We start from the raw sequence: 19,430 nt of genomic DNA, 5'->3' as shown, positions 1-19,430 counted from the left end.
TGTGTTATCATCAAATACAACTCACATTTTAATATAATGAATGAACTAGAATGCGGCCACTTTCATTTTAGACGGAAACCGTCTAAAAATTAACCAAAATGCTGAAACTTTAAAAATGATTTCGGTAGATGCTAGAACGCGATATTTGTGCAAAAACAGCTTATTTTTATGTAGCAGAAGCATTTTACTTTCCCCCTTTTTTGAATCGAACTGGCTGTAAAAAGTGAATAATTATTTCACTATTTCACATTCATTAATGTTTGAACAAGCAAACTCATACATTATTTTTTTAATTATCTCGTAGCTAGTTAATCTTTAAATAGTTATGAAAATCATCATCGTATTACCTCAATTTCACCCGGTTTCATAGTGCAGACTTTTTTGTGTACAATTGCGTGAATGATAGATTATCTTTAATATGTTTTAACCACAATTATGAAATGGAATTGAATACGTATTAAAGTATTAAGGAACCTATTTGATATTCTTTATTAAAATGATTCAAACTTGCAATTGTCAAAAAAGATTTAAAAAAAAAAGAATTTTATACCAGGATATATATTTTGGAACTACAAGGAATAGTCAAAACGGAAAGGCCCTTACCTGAAGTAATGCAAAAAAAAACAACGTTTCCTATCCTATTGAGAATTAACATCGTACAAAACACATCTGCCAAGTTATTATCTAATTTAAATTACTGTGAGAAAATAGCTTAATATCATTAAGATTTTGTTACAAGTAATGAGTCTGTCCAATTAAAACAGCGGTTTAATGGCAATAAAGCTATAGCTTGAGCTACAGAGCTAGTCTATGAATACTCATTTGTGGAGTATAATTCATAACGAATCGAATGATCTATTTACTTTAAATGAATCTATTACGATTTAGAGGCAAAAGTTTGCCTCTTCAAATCTGGACTTGCTAGGTTTTTGTTTCCTAGCGTTCCAACATCCCACAACCCATGTGCGTAATAAAAAGCCATTATACATCAAATCAATCTCAAGACTGATAAATAACCTTATCTCCAATCATGAGGGAAAACATACAAACTCAATTTCAAAATTGTTTATTTATTCCACCTATTTTATGACTTTTTCACACACGGTCTTGTACTTCTCATTGCAGTGATGGGTAACCCATTGATGTCCATGTAAAGCAAGACAATGTAGATGCTGGTGTCCTGGTTTCCAATGTTTGTCATGGACGTCTATGGTTTCTTCACTATTCTTCCACATCCAAGTGTTTTGATGATATGAACCACCCAGCCAAACGTCACCTTGGTCTAATTATATAAATATATATTATAATAAGCAGCAGACTATTTTTTAAGTGCATATACTTAAGTCATCTCTTTTGTCGTAAAGTTTTGTTTTCAACCGACCCTCATTGTCAATTTCTAGATGTAAGTCTAACATGCAGACCTTCAACACCAGTCGCAAGAAATTTAAAATGATTAAAATAGAATCTATTTGCATGTTGAAACAAAATCTTGAAAAGCGCTTCGGAAGTTTGACATTTATACATGTTGGGGTTTTTTTTAATACACATAACAAGACGAAATAATTTGTATCACCTGAATAGTCAGTACTTCATCATTTTGTTCTTTACGATGTCTTTAATGATATCTTACAATTATATATGTTCCTAACAAAATTTACAATCACATTATGCTCGCTGTCTGTGTTTATTTTCACCATATGCATGTTAAGGGCTTGGCAAGGATCCTGAAATGTAATGTGTAGAAGTGGTTACAATATTACTTACAAAGGACACATCGTTCCACATAATTACAAAATTAAGATACACTGTATTAAGAGAAATCCCAAACAAAAAGTGTAATCCATTCTTTGAATCGTTTGAATTTATTAATTTTTTAGATCTGTGTTATTGTGAACTTGTCGATACGACCGACAACACAAATCGAGGTTAAAAACGCTGCATTTACATGCTATATAGATACATTTGTATTCAAAAGATGTGGTATCAGTGCTAATGAGACAACTCTCCATCCATGTCACAATTTGAACAAAAAGTAATCCATTACAGGTCAAAGTACAGTCTTCAAAACGGAGCATTGGCTCATCCAAACAGCAAGCTATAAAGGGCCCCAAAGATGACTAGTGAAAACCATAACAAACAAAAAACAACGGTCTAATATATATGAAAAATAAAGACAACAGTAGTATACCGTTGTTCGAAATTCATAAATCGATAGAAAAAACAAATCCGGGTTACAAACTTAAACTGAGGAAAACGCATTATATATAAGAGGAGAACAACGACACAACAGAAACACAACATTAAAATGTAACGCACACAGAAACGAACTGAGCATTAGAATGAGAATTGAACCACATCAATAAACGACAATTACTGAACATCAGAATCCTGACTTAGGATAGGTGCTAACAAATACTGCGGCTTTAAACGTTTTAATACGAACGAACGTTCACCCCTTATCACAAACAACAATGTAACTTCACGACATTGAAAGACACACTATACAATATCAATTGAAATGGCTTAACTCAATCAAAAGACTTATCAACACTAGTGAACACACACTGGATGAATAAATTTGACACAATGTAAATTCCAAATTAATAAGATAAGGGATGAATAAATAAAGCAACAGTGGTTGTGAGATTTTGAACAATTTAAAAAAATATATATCTGTGTTAGTCATACTTACTAAGTGGTGGTTTCCTACATTCCCTCCTGCCCAAATTTCAGGAAGATCAATTATGAAATAACAGTGAGCTCTCCAAAGATGGTAACCATGTCCAGTGCATTGATTATTTGCTAAATTGATATAAATTATTATTCTTATAATGTTGGTGGTAATTTTTTTTTACGAGTTTAAAGTCATGAATATGACAGTTGTTTTGCAGTCGCTCTGTTCGGTGATTTTCTCAAACGTTTGAATTCAGGTTTTATTGTATTCCTCCTTGTTAAATTCGGTATTTTTTTCAATAACAATTTTTTTACCAATAATTGTTAACTTGTAGGTATTTGTAAGTATCCATTCTTAATAGATGTGCATGAACATTCAACTTGAAAAAATAGGATAATGGTTTAGGATATATCAAAAAGAAGACAATTCACGAATAAAGCTTAAATAGCACAAAACGGTCCAAATGTTAATGCACTAGTGCCCAGATGCTCAATTCGACAATTAATGTTTCTTCGGTAATTTTTTTAGGTCAACAACTTTAAATAGCCGATATGTATTCTAATGTTTTCAAAGGGAATAAAACAGAGAAAAAAAACTATAAACTATAACCGAATCCGGACAATGAATAAAAGCTTAACATGAGGGAGACATATTCACAAATCAAAATTAATTTCCGAATTCTACTATGTTTGAACATACGTGATGTTTGCTGTAACCTTACTGTAGTTGGTAGGACTGTAATAGTTAATTTTGTAGTAGATGGAGCTTGTGTTATCTGCATCGTCGCTGGTTGTTTTGTGATCTGCCGAACAGTAGTGGTATACTGTGGTTTTGTAACCATGGTGGTTGACTGTGTTGTATTCAAATTGTATTTGTTACAGAGATTTGTGGTACAACAGATGTGTCTTAGATTTCTGTTTTTTTGTCCACAATACTTAAAAAGAAAGAAATATTTCCACATTGTTCAAAGATCAAATCGATTTCGGAAATAACTATTATCATTCGTTTTCATTTTACGGTCCGAATACTTAAAATCTGGGTAATGCATCAAACATGTATTTTACGGTTATGATGTTTTGTCTTGACTGATTCCAGGATTAAAATTTCATATATACGCCAGACGGGTGTTTCGTCTACAAAAGACTCATTAGTGACGCTCGAGTCAAAAAAAAATTTAAAAGGCCCAATAAAGTAGACGTTGAAGAGCATTAAAGACAGAAAACTCCCAAAAGTCTTGCCAAATACATCTAAGGTAATCTATTCCGGAGGTAGAAAAGCCTTAGTATTTGAAAAATTCAAAGGTTTGTTAACAGTTAATTTATAATTATGAACATATCAATGATACCTCAAGTCAACACAGTAGTGCTGACTACTGGGCTGATGATACCCTCGGGTAAATAAATCTCCACCAGCAGTGGCATCGACCAAGTGGTTGCAAATAAACTCATAGATACCAGGATTAAAATTTCATATATAAGCCAGACGCGCGTTTCGTCTACAAAAGCCTCATCAGTAACGCTCGAGTCAAAAAAATGTTAAAAAGGCCAAATAAAGTAGAAGTTGAACAACATTGAAGACCGTAAATTCCCAAAAGCCTTGCCAAATACAGTAATGTTCAATAAGTGTATTATTTTTGTAAATGTTGTTTTAATATTATAATTGTCTGTATTTGGATCACGCCTCTATTGTGCTCTTTCCAATAAAATATTGAATTGAATTGAATTGAATTGAATTGTAAAAGGAGACAGCATAGTAAAAGCAAATTACTTGTTTTGTGAATCCTGAATATTATTTCATTTGTATGATATCGTGTAATGTTGATTTATCTGAATAAACATTGTTTAAACTTACTGTTTACAAACTTTGATTTTTTGTTGGTACTCACTGCTTTTCAACTTCGTACTTTATATGACTTTTTTAATTTTTTTATACGAGCGTCACTGTCACTGATTTTTTTCACGTTTGCTACACGTGTTCAGATTTCTTCATATCACATCCTCTTAAAAAAGTTTTAAAATGTACTATTTGGTCAAAATATGACAATAAAAACTTTTTTTCTTTGTCATTGTAAACATTGGCACACGTTTTATTTTTGACTGTTTTTACAGAATTCCATCTTAATACTTTTTACATATTATGTGATTTTTTACATACCTCTTTTCTTGCACATCCTAGCTTATAAGAAAATTGGAAATTTGCGTTGATATTTTCTGCTGTTATGCACACCTGTAATAATTCATATAAAATGTAAAAACTACTGATATCTTTTTTTATTTGGAAAGAGGATGAATAGTGACAATCGAGATAAGAAATAACATTTAAACCTAAAAACAACTAAATCAGTAAAATATATTGAGAACAAAAAGAGTGATTTAAATTAATTGCACCTGATCCCATTTGATTTTACTATATTTTATCAGGTTTTGGATTATCAAATATAACCATTTGACCTCGATCATTTCTGAAGCCATGTTCATTGTTAAAATACGCATTTAATGAAGTATATATTTGTACTCAAATGTCTCAAACTAATTTCAAATAAGAAATATATCAGGTACAAACTTAGTATAAATGTTTACACATATTTGTCCTCTGCTCTTTATGACAGTCTATTTCGAAGATCCAATGTTAACTTTTCCATTGTATTTTTTAGATGCTTTCTGTTTGAAAATTGTCCACATTGTGATATAAATACGCTAAAAGAATTCTTTACTATTAATAATGTTACAATTTTTGAATTGCATACAACCTGGCGAGAGACTTCTAAAAGAACGGTTTTCTCGTGTTATTTGGAGTTGATCTTGATAAGTCATATTTCTATCGTATAGAACCCAGTAGAATTTAATTATCGTTTATACTATTAATCAGAAAACTATCGTACCTGGTCAGCCTGGTCACATACTTTAGACACTTTACATTCAGAAATTTGGTGGACATCGTCACAACTATAACATTCTAATCCTGCAACATTTTGAAACTAGTGTGATGAACATCGTTACGAACGTTAACATAATATAACAATGTTTTTCAAAAGCAAATTGCATATTATATATTATTATATACTGTCATATCTATCATCATGTCTATAAACATGATTAATATAATCCAACAGTTCTCACGGTACTCTGACCACACACAGACTCTTAACTGCTTTACACGTGTTATCTGTATAGTAATGTTTACTGTTGTAATATAATATCATGATGTGTAGCTTGTAATAAAGTGTAGTTTTAATATAAGTCATGAATGAATGCAGACGTACATACATGCCCCATGCAGAATATAACATATACCATGTTTTTTAAATCATATAAAAATAGTGGTCTTCATTAGTAAGGTTGATTGGCATTTTTTGTGGCATCTGTTCTCGTATTTCTGTCTACTTAATAGCTCGATACATCTCCTAACTCAAACTTGAAAAAAACATTAAATGGGTACTAGAATATTGTGAGGGAATTTGTCTTGTTTATGGTCTAGTGTTGAATTTACATGTATTGTAGTGTCAAACACAATTTCGTCTATACTTGTACCTTGGAATTGTCATAAGCGTTTACTATTTTCAAAAATAGTATGAAATCATCAGTGTCGGAAAGTTATAAAGTCGATAAACTTATCCTAGATACCGGGAAAGAAATGTAGAATTTGCGCCTGACGCGCGTTTCGTCTACAAAAGACTCATCAGTGACACTCGAATAAAAAAAAACGATAAAATGCCAAATACAGTACGATGTTGAAGAGCATTGAAGACCAAATATTCCTTAAAGTTTTGCCAAACAAAGCTAAAGTAATCTATTTTTGACGTAGAAAAAGCCTTACTTTTTTTCATATTTACAAATCAATGATTCTTCATTTGACTTTTGTCAACCTACATCACACTGATAATCCCTATTTGGTGTTGTCTAACGTGCGTCTTGGAAACAGAATTACGAGCATGTTATTACAACAGTAAGTAACACCTTTTGGCGCAGGACATTTTTGCTGTTCCTTAAGGTCAGAAATCAATCCGTGATACCATGCTTCCTATTGCTGAACCCTTATATTCAATGATCAATTATAAATACCTGTAACTTCAAAAATAAACGATGACAGCAGTGAGATCACTGAAATGAAGCAAAACACCATGCTAAATATCTTTCACCAGTCTGGAGTCATTAGTGGTTAAGTAATGATAACAATGATGACGAAAAATTATAAGCGCCCTATATGGAAAAAAAATGTTATATAGTAGGTTCTGTATAAGCAGCATGGTAATAACACAATCAGAATCTTTCTATTGATTTGAATAATATCAAAATCAAACCATTTTTTACAATATTGTTTCTCTTGAAATTTTGGTTCCGCTGCTGACAAAAACAGTACGTTTGAGTCTTTTACAGCTTCATTTGTATCATTGGAAGTTAAAGTCCTTTGGATTTATGAAAGAGATTTTTTTTATATTGCATATGAATTCAGTACTTCTTCAAATTATTAAAAAAATCTATTTTCTAGCCATAATTTGAAGGTATTTGATTAGTCATATTTATAGTTCATAAAGACATTTTTTTCGACTATGCTTAAATTTTCCAAGAGATTTTACAACGCTTAATAAAAGCACAAAGTACAAATTTACAAAATGTTACCTTTAATGCTTTAAACTATACAGTTAATTTTAAAATCAAAATATCGAATCAAAGATGTATCAGTTTAGAAGCATCAGTTACCGAGCGGATAATACCTAAAAAGAGTCCGCTGAGAAAAATTCTAACCAAATGGGTTAAAAAAAAACCTAAAATACCGATTTACGTTCAACTTGTGGTTTTTTAATGACCTTCATCAGATACGCTCAAGACCTAATACTTCGAAATTAAAAAAAAAAGTTTGAGAGCATACAGACAGAATTGCCTACACAGAACACATACAGTGCTTTAAATCTGTAATGGCACAGGTTGTTGAAAAGTTAAGATTTGGTACAATTGCAGAATCTATTAACTTGCAAATTACAGTAAAATGTCTGTCCAGAAAACTAGATACATATGTACGTAGCTTATGATACCCTGTGAAATAATTAATAAAATGAATTGAAATAAGTATTAGTTATCACTTATATAACATTTTCAATATTCTTGTGTTTTCATGAGACAAAGTAAAAATGATAAACATCAATCTCGGTCATAGATACAATTGCTTGATTTCTTACCTATAAATTTGTTTGGCATTATGTGTGGAGACCTTGTCTATTGCTATGTTATCGTACCTCATGATAACAAGTCTGACTTAAGAACGTGTGTACATTTTGTTTCGATTTTGATAATGAAGAAAACAATTTAGACCTGAATATTCGAGTTTTCTCACGGATGCAACATATCGGGTATTATCTGCTACCGTTTCGGAGGATCTGAGAACACTCCCAGTCTTTGGTGGGGTTCGTGTTGTTGAGTCTTTTGTTTTCTATGTTGTGTTTTGGGGTCCTGTTGTTTTGGGTTTTTTTGTGGGTTTTTTTCTTAACCTTGGCGTAGTTAGTTTATTTTCGACTTATAAGTTTGAATTTCCTTCTGATATCTTTCGCATATTTTCACTATATAGTTAAAAACGTCACTTTATGACACTTATGACAGATTATGAAAACCACGATCTGTTGTTTTGGTGTTTCAAGTATAATTGTTTTTAGTTTTCAATATGTTTGTTGTACTTGATACAAAATGTTCTAACTGAAGCACATCTTGTCTATTCCAATCCAGAATAATGTAATTGAGTTTTTTTAAGATGTTGTAATCTTGAAAATAACTGATACTCATTTTTTTAAATTTAATTCGTATTTATTTGTTTGTGTTTATTAACTAACACATGTTTACATCCTTGAACTAGATGTAAACATGTATTACTATTCAAAAATCTAAGCGCAATCCTTGATATATAAAGGTACACGTTTTAATTTAAATGAGTTATTTCGTTCTATTTTTTTTTACAAAAGGTAAAAAAACACATAAGGTAATGTATAATGAACTGAGATTTTTAGTTGTCCATTTTTTTTGGCGGCTACGGTTAATTCGAAAACAGGAAATCAGATGTATTCAATTCCTTAATATATTTCAAAAAATGATACAAATTGTCACACAAAAACATGTTTATATTTTGAAATATGAACTCAAAATGCACCTAAGACTACTAGACAACCTTGATAACAGATGATCATTTGCATGAAACAACTTCAGTGCTTATAAGACATATGCTGTTGATAAAAACATTCCCATGCATAAGACATGTACTTACACGTGTATTGGAATAATCAATTACCCATAACAGTCAAAATCTAAAAGGTTAAATACGGCAGAGTCCGTTGCAAACTCAGTTTGACAAAACTACTTTTAAGAACAATATAAATGAATTACCTCATCAGTTCAGCAGATAATTAACAATAAATTTATTATGTTGGTATTTCAAATTTGTAACACATTTGTAACATGTTACTGGTTACGGACCTGGCAGTCGATCAGTAATGGCACATACCTTGCGCTTGTGGTATTATATCGATTAAACATTCTTAATATCCGACTTCGTCAGGAATGCGCTTCTGTGATAATGTTATCTATTTGTTATTCTCATCGGATTTTGTATAATGCTTAGTTCGTTTCTGTGTGTGTGTTGCATTTAAATGTTGTGTCGTTGTTCTCCTCTTATATTTACTGCGTTGACCTCAGTTTTAGTTTGCTATCCCGATTTTGTTTTTTGTCAATAGATTTACGAGTTTTAAACAGCGGTTTATTACTGTTGCTTTTATTTATCTATAATAGGTGCGAGCCAAGTACAAGTCTATAAGAGAACTGGCTAAACATATCATCTAATTATTGCGCACCCTATTGAACCTTTCCATAGATTCACCTGATAGTTACCTGTCCATTTAAACTTTTGGCAGTTTTATTGTCCCATCTAACAAATACAACAGGTATTGTTTTCTGTATAGTTTATTCACTGGGACCTTTAAATTTCTTCTAAGAGAAATCTATCACTCATTGATTAATCTACCAGATTAAAAAAATGATCTGCTTAATTGAAGGAAATAATATGTTGACTATTAATATTAAAACTGTATATGAGTTTGAATGTATTATATTTTCAATCTGTTGAATGTAAACACTGATTCAAACATTAATAAAAGTTGATTTCTGAAAAAAAATCAACATTATTCCTATTTCCTAAAAAAAATTGATAAAAAAACCCTAAAAATGGTGATTTTTATATATTAAAAGTATTCTATAACTAAACAAAAACTAAAAGATGCAAATTTTCAAAAGAACAATACTTTTTTTTTTCAAACAAACTTTTTATGATTAAATTATTATCTTTTTTGAACAGATTGAAAAAATTATAATAAATGTTTAATAAACACGAAAACACAGGCATTTTTTTTTTTAATGTGAAACATGTAATTTCTATCAGTTTAGCAGATAAACTTTTTACTCTGGTAGATTAATCAATGAGTGATAGATTTCTCTTACAAGAAATTTAAAGGTCCCAGTGAATAAACTACACAGAAAACAATACCTGTTGTATTTGTTAGATGGGACAATAGAACTGCCAAAAGTTTAAATGGACAGGTAACTATCAGGTGAATCTATGGAAAGGTTCAATAGGGTGCGCAATAATATGTTATCGATATAAAAAAAAAAGGTCCAGCATTTTTATGATATGATCTTCGTTATATTTTGATTGAGTGGAAGTATGTCTATCGCTGCGTTTTATGCATCCCTTTCGGTCGATTTGTTTTTGTACGCGTATGAAACAGAATTCATACAAGTCAGAACCTTCTGAATGAAGTTGTAAAGTTCTGATCTGTTATTTTACATATTTCGTTCTATGTGATTGTGATGTCTGGTGCAATAAACATAGTACCGTTAATGCTATATGATTTGGTGTTGATTGACATACCAGTAGGTGATGTTTGCATTGTTATCGATGCAACCGGTTTTGCTGCTTTTGTAATTTATGCGATTCCTCCAGGTTGGTTTTTTTTGTTACCTTAGTTTGAACATATAAACTTATAGAGGATTGGGAAACAAGTAATTGCAATTTATATTAATCCCTTTCTACTTTACATGTGCGATTGGCTGCCTTGTAGCAGCATCAGCTTGCTCTTTATCGAAAACTACAAGGGTGTCTTTTACGTGCATGAGATATGGTTCTCTCTCTTAACTCGGGTCAGCCATTTGTCGTCCCCTTCCGACGGACTATCAAGTTTTGAAGACTATACTCGCAAATGGTGTCAAGGGAGAACTGAAAATGCAGTCATTGTTTGTTACCTTTTAATGAATAATCTTAAAACAAATTATGATATTTTAACATCGATAAACTACTGTTGTCTCTAAATTACCTCATTGTTGTTGCATCACTGTTAGTATAAAGCTAACACGCTCTGTTATCAAAACAAATGTAACCAACCAGTCCTAGTGATTAAAATTTTAATGTCGAGGAATTGGAAAGTTACACCTGAGGAAATAAAACACCTTCTTTCGTATTAGGAAGATTAGTTGAAAAAGTTTGATTTGGATATAAAAAACTTTTATCAAAAATAACAGTTTGCAAGTGAATATTTCAAAACATTGTTTAAATAACTAGACCTATAAATAAATTCATCATAGATACCAGGACTAAATTTAGTACATGCGCCAGACGTGCGTTTCGTCTGCTATTGAAGACTCGTCAGTGACGTTCGAATCCAAAAACGTTTAAAATGCCAAATAAAGTACGAAATTGAAGTGCATTCAAAACCAAAATTCCTAAAAGTTTTGCCAAATACAGCTAAGCTAATCTATGCCTGAGGTAGAAAAGAATTGGTATTTCAAACAATTCAAAAAATTAAAACTATTCCTTTTTCGACAACACTTTTTTTTTTAATTTGGTGGATCGATATGTCACCAGAAAGTATGTAATCAATATGGTTCTGATTATGCACCATTACATGTTTTTGTAATCATACGGAGCGGAATACAAACAGACCTTCTCATAGACAACAAATACTCTTAAATGTGTAACAAAATATCAACTTCACAAGTTTTATAATCAAAATCACGAATTAGTTGACTCATGCAATGAGTCGGTGTCTCAAACTCACAACTGACATGTTTTGGCTGTCTTAGATTAAAATATACCAGAATATTCGTCTGTCCTGCAATTTTGACAAATTATTATGCCCTACAGTCTATTCTAACATGTTGATAGGGTGTGGATCTGCTTGTAGGAAGAAGACGATTACGTATACTCTGTCAAGGCGTCTGGTCTTGCTCCTTTTGGAGTTCAATCGATTCCTTCACTTTTCTAAATATCAAAACTCTTCTATTGCCTTAATTTATATGTATAACTGTTCACTTACACTGAAGTTAGGATAGTTTATCAATTGATGCATGTGTCTAGATGATTGCATATTACAATATTTTCAAAATTGGCCTTTAGAATATGAACATCTTTTAATCCAAATAAATGTTTTAGGGTAAAAATGGTCTACTCATAAATTCTCTGTTTATATTAAATAGATGAGTTTCAATGAACTGTCTCACATTTTTCTATGTGGTTTGTTTATATGTTTATCAAAAATATTAGACATGAAGTCCATCTTTCCTTTTATGTCTGTTTTGTTCACACATAATTGTAATTTTAATGGAATTAGATGTGACTGTCATACAAGTGAGAGGTTTAGGGCTATAAACACAGGTTCAATCCACAATTTTCTTCATTTGAAAATGACTGTACCTAGTGAGAAATATGACAATGGTGTCCATTCGTTTGATGTTTGTAATCTTTTGATTTTTCCATTTGATTAGGGTCTTTCCGTTTTGAATTTTCTTCAGAGTTCAGTTTTTTTGTGATTTTTTTTTTTTATTTGCCCTGTTCTTACATCATTTCATGCAAAGTTATCAAACAAAACTTGAATGGATCCCAAGGGTGTCTAAATGTTTGTGTTAGTTCTGTCTTTTACAATGATATTATAACTGATATCCACTTAATATGCAACTTATTTCAATTTGGCAAAAAATTGCTCAAAATACAGTGCTAGTGGTTTTTTTCTGATTGCAATGATGTATGGGCTCTAGCTCAATGTTAAAACCCTTGAGAATTTAACATAAAGAAACTCACTTGTTCCTGTGCTCAACATTTTTTAATTAATTATTGCACTGAATTAGTACAGGGAATTTATACACCATTTCCCTTTGTTTTTAATTATATTGCCCTAGTTTGTCTCTCTTATTGTGTGGAGGTTCTAAAGTTTCTCGATGTTGGGATCTAATATGAACTGCCAAGTTTTCTATTAAACTGTTTACTTTGTTCTTTGGTTGTCTAAATCTTTTGATTGTTTCTTGGTTATTTTCCACCAATAAGATAATCAGGTGATTAATGCCAATATTTGTAATAGTTTGTTGACTGGTGACAACACCCTTCAAATGTGTGCTTAGATTCACAGATCTTTTATTATCAATATCAGAAGCTAGAAGCAATCATGAAATTGCAGTGAGGTGTGCAACTTTGCTCCTTGTGGTTTTAAGAGAAAGAATAGCAATAAAAGAGCTGTTACTTCAATGTATGTGTTGTCAATAAATAAATGCACTTCATTTCTGTTATTTTCCTTTATTTGAAAACATAAATATGTATGCAAAATTAACATTGAATAAAAAATACTGAACGGCAATCATAATAAAAAAAATCATCATAAATATAACGTTGCATAACCAAATTATGGCAGCACTTTTGACTTAATGACTACAAAATAAATTACTGTGTGACATTTAAGATCATCCAGTAAATAAATGTAAGCATCTAGTGAAATGTGGATTTAAAAATATATTTTTCAATAATAAGTGTATAAGATGGATCAGGAAGCAGATGAATAACACATTTAGAGTATTTTGTGGATTAAATAGAATACCTGCTACGTTATCCAATAGAAAGTGGCATAAAAAATAAAATTGCAGATAAAAGTAAGTTTCTTAGTTTAGGTAATGTCATGTACATTGTGATTAGTAACTGAAACTTAAGGAGGCTCCTGGGTACAAAAATTTTAGCAAAAAATTAAATCTTTATTTTTTCATTACAAATTTTATTTATTACACAATTAGTTGTTACTTTATGATATGGTACAAAAAACAACCCACAAAAATGATTTGGTTTAGCCCCAGATGACTTTAAAACTTGAAAAAGCTCCAAATTATCTCCCTTTGGTGCGAAAATGCCATTATTTGGCCTTAAATTTGAAATATCTTTTTTAACTCATCGGTGACCTATATTTTTTATTATTGTTTTCAAATAAGCTGTACATAAACTAAATTATTGTAAAATTTAAGCGATTTCTTATATTAGGATATTTCCTCTTTTTCTCCTATTAGTTCAACAGAAAAAAAGGACATTAACAAAAATGTATGCTTTTTTCAGAGGCAGATTTTAGCTTAAATGAACGGTGACCCCATTTTTTTATTTCATTTTTCTTTTAAGTATATGATAAAGTTCATTTATGAAAAAATATAGCGAAATCCTATATTAGAAAAAAAATCATTTATACCCAGGAGCCCCCTTAACTTTATTTCTAGTCATCAAAAGTGATCATGTAGAGGATTTCAATTGTATTTCAGTCAAAACAAACTAGAACTGAGAGTGAACGCATAAAAGAATACCTTTTATACTACTTAATACAATATTATTGGAAGCAAATCTGATTAACTCCCCTGGTCAGGTGTAGGACCAGGAAGATATATCTTACTTTTGTAGTGGTGTATTACTGTGTACAGTTTCATCAATATCTGCCCAGCCATATAGGAGAAGCCCTTTAAAGGCAAATGGACAAGACCGATAGACAGATGGAGGCAGGGACAGGGTGGATCCTATATGACCCAAAAACTTTGTAAGCTTGGGTAAAATAATACATATTTCAGTATATATTAACAATTCCCCCTTAACATGCTAAACTAATAAGGTGATCATTTTTTTAAAGGTTGTTTCCACAAGTGACAAAACCAAACACATAGTGCCAAAAATTGACATACTAAAATTTTAACTACTTGGTGATTAAAACTGCTAAAATATCCTTTCCCCAGAATGTATCATTTTAAGGTATGTATTAGAATATCACAGTCTTGAATTTGAGTCAGATTTAATTAATTGAGTATAACTTCAGTTTACTTCGACTTAGAATTAGTTGCTGGATTTGTCCTTCTTCCAATGGCTGGTTTTGACCTTGCTGCTACAACTCTGGCACGAGATCTTTCCCTTTCAGCCTTTTGCTACAAAAATATTGTTTTCAAATATTTTATTTACCAGATCTAATACTCAAATATCCTATTTTTAACAAGTAGATAATATTCATTTGAGAAAATAAAAACTTAATTCTTTCCTTTTATTTTATTCATTTTTTGGTAAATAATTCAAGTCAACATAAACTAATAAAGTGACAACTTTTATTAAGGTTGTTTCAGCCACTGACAAAATTTAAGTAAATAAGTAATTTAGATTTAAAATTCCAAGTAAAGAACATCTGTTCTAATAAAGTTAATTTGTTATGATGGTATTGTTTTTTTACAAAATTGATGATATTGCATATCAAAAAGAGGTTTAATATATACAGAAACAAAATATTAGACAAAACAACTTTTAGTTTTCTTTTTCACTGATTTATATGACATGTGTGAAAACTTACTCTCTCTTGATAACGTCGCTCAAAATAATCCATGTCTGATTCATCTGGTCGTCTCATGGCAGACATTCTCTCTGCTAAATCTTCATCTATCTCTGGCTCAGTACCACCTTAAAGATTTGAAAACTCAAATAAAAATATCTACTTTTGAAAATAAAACCAAAATATTATTGATGTAATTTGCCTCTCCTTCCCCCTTTTTCCAAAAAAAAAAAACAATTGCAAAAAAAAGAAAAAATACTGAAATATGCTAAACAAGGAAAATAGACATTAAACAATTTTGGATTTACTAGCACATTGATTTTTTTATAAGGATTTTTCTACTTCAATAGGGAACTGTTCTCTTCTCTACTGATATTTCCTTGACCCACTGTATCTTAGTTTTGACATACCTTTAATGGCTCTTTGATTCATCCTATGCGTCTTGATGGATTGTACATTAGCTCTCAGGAAAGGATGGTCATGTGAGGTTATAGGTTGTTCTAAAAATTCTTTTGATGGTGCACCTATTAAAACAAAATTATGCTCAATAGGTTTTTCCTTGTAGTTTACACAAATAGACTTAACCTTTCGAAAATGTCTTTGGTAAATTGTAAATGTATTTCATTTTTTTTTTTAATTATTCAAATAATGATATTAGATGGTATTTGATTTTTGTTTTGTTTGGTCATGGTACCAAACTAGCATGTCCTTTTATTCACATTAAAATAATAATACACAGTGAAAATATTGCCCTGAGAAATATTTATCACATTTCTTCTAGAAAAGACAGAAATTTGAAAAAAAAACAACATTTGAAAACCTAACAACTACATTTATTTTGTAAATGGTGTTGAAAAATTACAGCATATCACAAATCAATACCTATTCCACTTGGATCCAACCTCATATATCCATCCATCAATGATGAGAACCCTGTAAGACCACCCATGGCCTGGTATGGAACATCTTGACCTACAGGATGACCTCTAGCTATCCTTTCATCTTTAGTCTCAGCTATCATGTGATGTGAATGATAAGGTTCACCACAGCCACATGTATAGGAGCTCCTGAATTCTGAGCATTTACAGCCTCCTGTTCATTAAAAAGTATGATAAATTTACTTTCACAAGTCACTATTTCAATGAAAATATTGAACAGTGTTCTCCCAAGGGCATTTTAGCATCATGGTAATGTGATGCTATAATCTTAAATGTGATGCTATCAGAAGTGGTTTTCTTATAGATTACGTTATGGATGTGAAACAAGATGGTATTTCAATTTCCCATTTACCAGGATGCTAAATGATATATATGGGGAGAACACTGATTGAAGTCAGATTATTTTATTTTATTTGTTACTAAAAATAGTTTCAAAGTCTTTTGTTGTTAAAACAATAATTAAATTTTTTTAATGTACATTCAAACAAAAGGACGACAGATAATTTAGGGAAAAAATGTACCTGATACACTTAATTTACATTTGTGAGGTTTTTTAACTGAATGTTCATCTGTGAAATGTTTACAAGAACATCTGATTGGTTGTGTGCCATTCTGTGGAACGTAATGGTAACTAACACAGCCACATCCTTTAACTTTACATGGTAACATTATAGGTCTCTCTGTTGGAATAGTAGTGAAGTCTGTTTTATGTTGTCTAAATCTGTAATAGAATAGAATGGAAATCAAATAATGTTTATATAGTTTTATTTGGCTCTTTAAATTTCTAGAAATTATTGAATACAAAAAAAAACACTAAGAATGATTCTACTCTATGACACCTACATAATATCTATCTGAGAGCACATGCGTGGGAGAAGACGGGGAAAATTACAATTTATATGCTAAACTTTCTATCCTACACTTACATGCATTGCAGTCCTAAACTGTATTTCATGTACTTAAGAGTCTTTTCAAAATATTAAATCATCATAAAAAATGTTGAAAAACAAAAATGCAAATATGTACAAAGCATACAATTAAGCATAAAAGTCTAGTATTATGATATGGTCATTACAACTGCATAAAAGTTACACCTGATGAAATAAAATACAAATGCACATGGTAAAAACAGTTTGTTGTCATTTTTTTTTAAATAAACTTACTGATACCTTTCTTACCTATGTTGACAAAAGCACAATGTTTCTGGTCCAATCATCTTACAGTCCATACCAGTGGAATTACTAAAGGATACAAACACCCGATTCTCCATTCTCTGAAGAAAATAGGATAAAATTTTAAACATTAATTCAAACAAATTTATTCCTGGTTGTACATTCTTTAAATTGTACACATTCATGCATCATTTGTTATTGTTGTTATTTCGGATTTCTGAGTATAAATTGTCCCTTCAATAGATATATGCTTTCATTTTATAGGTTTTGTTTCAGTCTTACTACCTCTAAAATAAAACCTAAATTTTTAAGATGAACTTGAATAAATGGCAATACATGTATTTCAAAATTATCATTTGTAAATGTTTTGCTTTTGAATTCTGATGAAAATTTAGACGATTTTTTTTAAAGAATATCCATTGTGAGAACTATCAAGAACCTTGCATATTCACAAATTTATAAACAAATGTAAATGTGTGCTAAATTACTTCTCAAAACAATAATAATTTGGGTTGACATAAAAATCATTAATGAAAGGCTGAGTAAAATCAACAAGTTACAAGTTAACATATAATATAAGGAAAATAAAAAGAGATGTACATCTATGTCTAAAGTTTTTAGTGATCATTTGTTTCCCCAGGACACATTTCCATAATAAATGTATAAAACCCTATATGGATACAAGTCTTAGATAAGTTGTTGACCATATAAATGTAGATGTGTATTTACACTGGTTTATGAGATCTTAAAATATTAAAGAGTTAGCCTATTCTTACCATTGGAAGAACTCTCTTCTTATAATCTTCATACTGATCAGGTGTAAACATAACACCCCCATCATCATCTCCAACAATTCTAAACAAAACATGGAGGAAACATGTACATGTTATTAAATTGCTCTATACGCTCTATACATATTAGGAAGTCTTCAAAATCGAAGATAATAACAGGTTTGTGCCTACCAGTTTTTTTCTTATTATTAAATTATGTCATATTATTTGAACCCTGTTTTACTGGGACTTTTATAGTATTATAAGTGTTTAAGTTGGGGAATACATATATAGAATATTAGGTCAATGTCAGAAAAATATATACTTTTTTGAAAGAATCCAAGAAACTCTGGAATGGAGAGTTTTATTGAGCCCTTCCCTAGTTTTGTGCATTTTTTTTTGTGGGAGCTCACTTTTGTCCTATGAATGTGTATAGATAATTTAACTTTTAAACAAAGAACAAACCTACCAAATAAGGCTTTTGTAATAACATACATGTAAGCAACACAACAGGTGCCACATGTGGAGCAGGATCTGCTTCCCCTTCTGGAGCACCTGAGACCCCCCCCCACACACACACACACCCTGTTTTATGGTGGGGTTTGTGTTACTATGTCTTTCGTTTTCTATATGTTTTGTCTTCTGTACCATTTTTTGTCTTTTTATTTTTAACCATGGCGTTGTCAGTTTATTTTCGATCTATGAGTTTGACTGTCCTTCTGGTATCTTTCATCCCTTTTTCATAGTGTGTCATTGCAATTTTTATATGAGCAACCAACTACCATCAGTGGCAAGAAATATCTCTGAAAATCAAGCAATCAACAATTAATCAGTTAAAATTTTTGTTCATTAAAGTCTCATAAACCACAGTCGCCTGAAGATTTCATAATTATAGCGAAAAAATGGGGGAATTAATTATTCTATATAATACCACAAAAAATATTTTATTTCCCCCATTTTTTCGCTATAATTATGAAATCTTCAGGCGACTGTGCATAAACCAACTTTAATCAATTATTTTTGCTCGTGTAACACCTTTTATACTCAGCATATGCATCCACAGCAGATGCTGCAGATTTGTCAAATTTCAAATGATACTGCCTAGCTGCCATTTTGATACAAATCTAAATCATGCGACAGTTGATATTTTATGACAGTATTTCTTTAAGTGTAGTCGCCATTTGTAAACGTGACTAAGGAATTTCGATATTTTCTAGAGTCTTCCATCTTTTTGACGAAAAG

The 19,430-nt window shown here is 30.9% G+C and overlaps 2 protein-coding genes across 2 annotated transcripts; both read right to left on the bottom strand.

Moving 5' to 3' along the window:
* Window positions 1-1,054: 1,054 nt before the first annotated feature.
* LOC134686426 (uncharacterized) lies at window positions 1,055-7,938 on the bottom strand. The gene is made up of 8 exons (XM_063546094.1): window positions 7,851-7,938; window positions 6,736-6,873; window positions 5,556-5,635; window positions 4,829-4,900; window positions 3,374-3,608; window positions 2,693-2,802; window positions 1,631-1,724; window positions 1,055-1,282 (listed from the first exon to the last, which is right to left on the bottom strand). Exons 2-8 carry the CDS (start codon window positions 6,794-6,796, stop codon window positions 1,080-1,082), a joined length of 855 nt encoding a protein of 284 aa, XP_063402164.1. The 5' UTR covers window positions 6,797-6,873; window positions 7,851-7,938; the 3' UTR covers window positions 1,055-1,079.
* A 5,336-nt stretch (window positions 7,939-13,274) lies between these two features.
* On the bottom strand, window positions 13,275-19,430 carry LOC134688279 (protein FAM221A-like). The gene is made up of 8 exons (XM_063548829.1): window positions 19,224-19,430; window positions 18,195-18,273; window positions 17,425-17,519; window positions 16,768-16,967; window positions 16,191-16,400; window positions 15,719-15,832; window positions 15,330-15,436; window positions 13,275-14,916 (listed from the first exon to the last, which is right to left on the bottom strand). The coding sequence occupies exons 1-8, from the start codon at window positions 19,298-19,300 to the stop codon at window positions 14,812-14,814; spliced, it is 987 nt and encodes a 328-aa protein (XP_063404899.1). The 5' UTR covers window positions 19,301-19,430; the 3' UTR covers window positions 13,275-14,811.

The sequence above is a fragment of the Mytilus trossulus genome, chromosome 10 (assembly GCF_036588685.1).
Source record: "Mytilus trossulus isolate FHL-02 chromosome 10, PNRI_Mtr1.1.1.hap1, whole genome shotgun sequence".
Classification (NCBI taxonomy): Eukaryota; Metazoa; Mollusca; class Bivalvia; order Mytilida; family Mytilidae; genus Mytilus; species Mytilus trossulus.
Note: the sequence above shows the minus strand (reverse complement) of the source record. Positions and strands in the feature narration are given on the sequence as shown.

Excerpts from the sequence above, each read along its gene's own strand:
- LOC134686426 (XM_063546094.1), bottom strand. The coding sequence starts at position 6,796 with ATGGTGTTTTGCTTCATTTCAGTGATCTCACTGCTGTCATCGTTTATT. Across the intron at positions 5,636-6,735 it reads GTTTATTTTTGAAGTTACAG|GATTAGAATGTTATAGTTGT; the intron begins GTATTTATAATT and ends AAAATGTTGCAG. Across the intron at positions 3,609-4,828 it reads TAGGATGTGCAAGAAAAGAG|TATTGTGGACAAAAAAACAG; the intron begins GTATGTAAAAAA and ends TTTCTTTTTAAG.
- LOC134688279 (XM_063548829.1), bottom strand. The coding sequence starts at position 19,300 with ATGGCAGCTAGGCAGTATCATTTGAAATTTGACAAATCTGCAGCATCT. Across the intron at positions 16,968-17,424 it reads TTGTGCTTTTGTCAACATAG|ATTTAGACAACATAAAACAG; the intron begins GTAAGAAAGGTA and ends ATTCTATTACAG. Across the intron at positions 16,401-16,767 it reads ATGTAAATTAAGTGTATCAG|GAGGCTGTAAATGCTCAGAA; the intron begins GTACATTTTTTC and ends TTTAATGAACAG.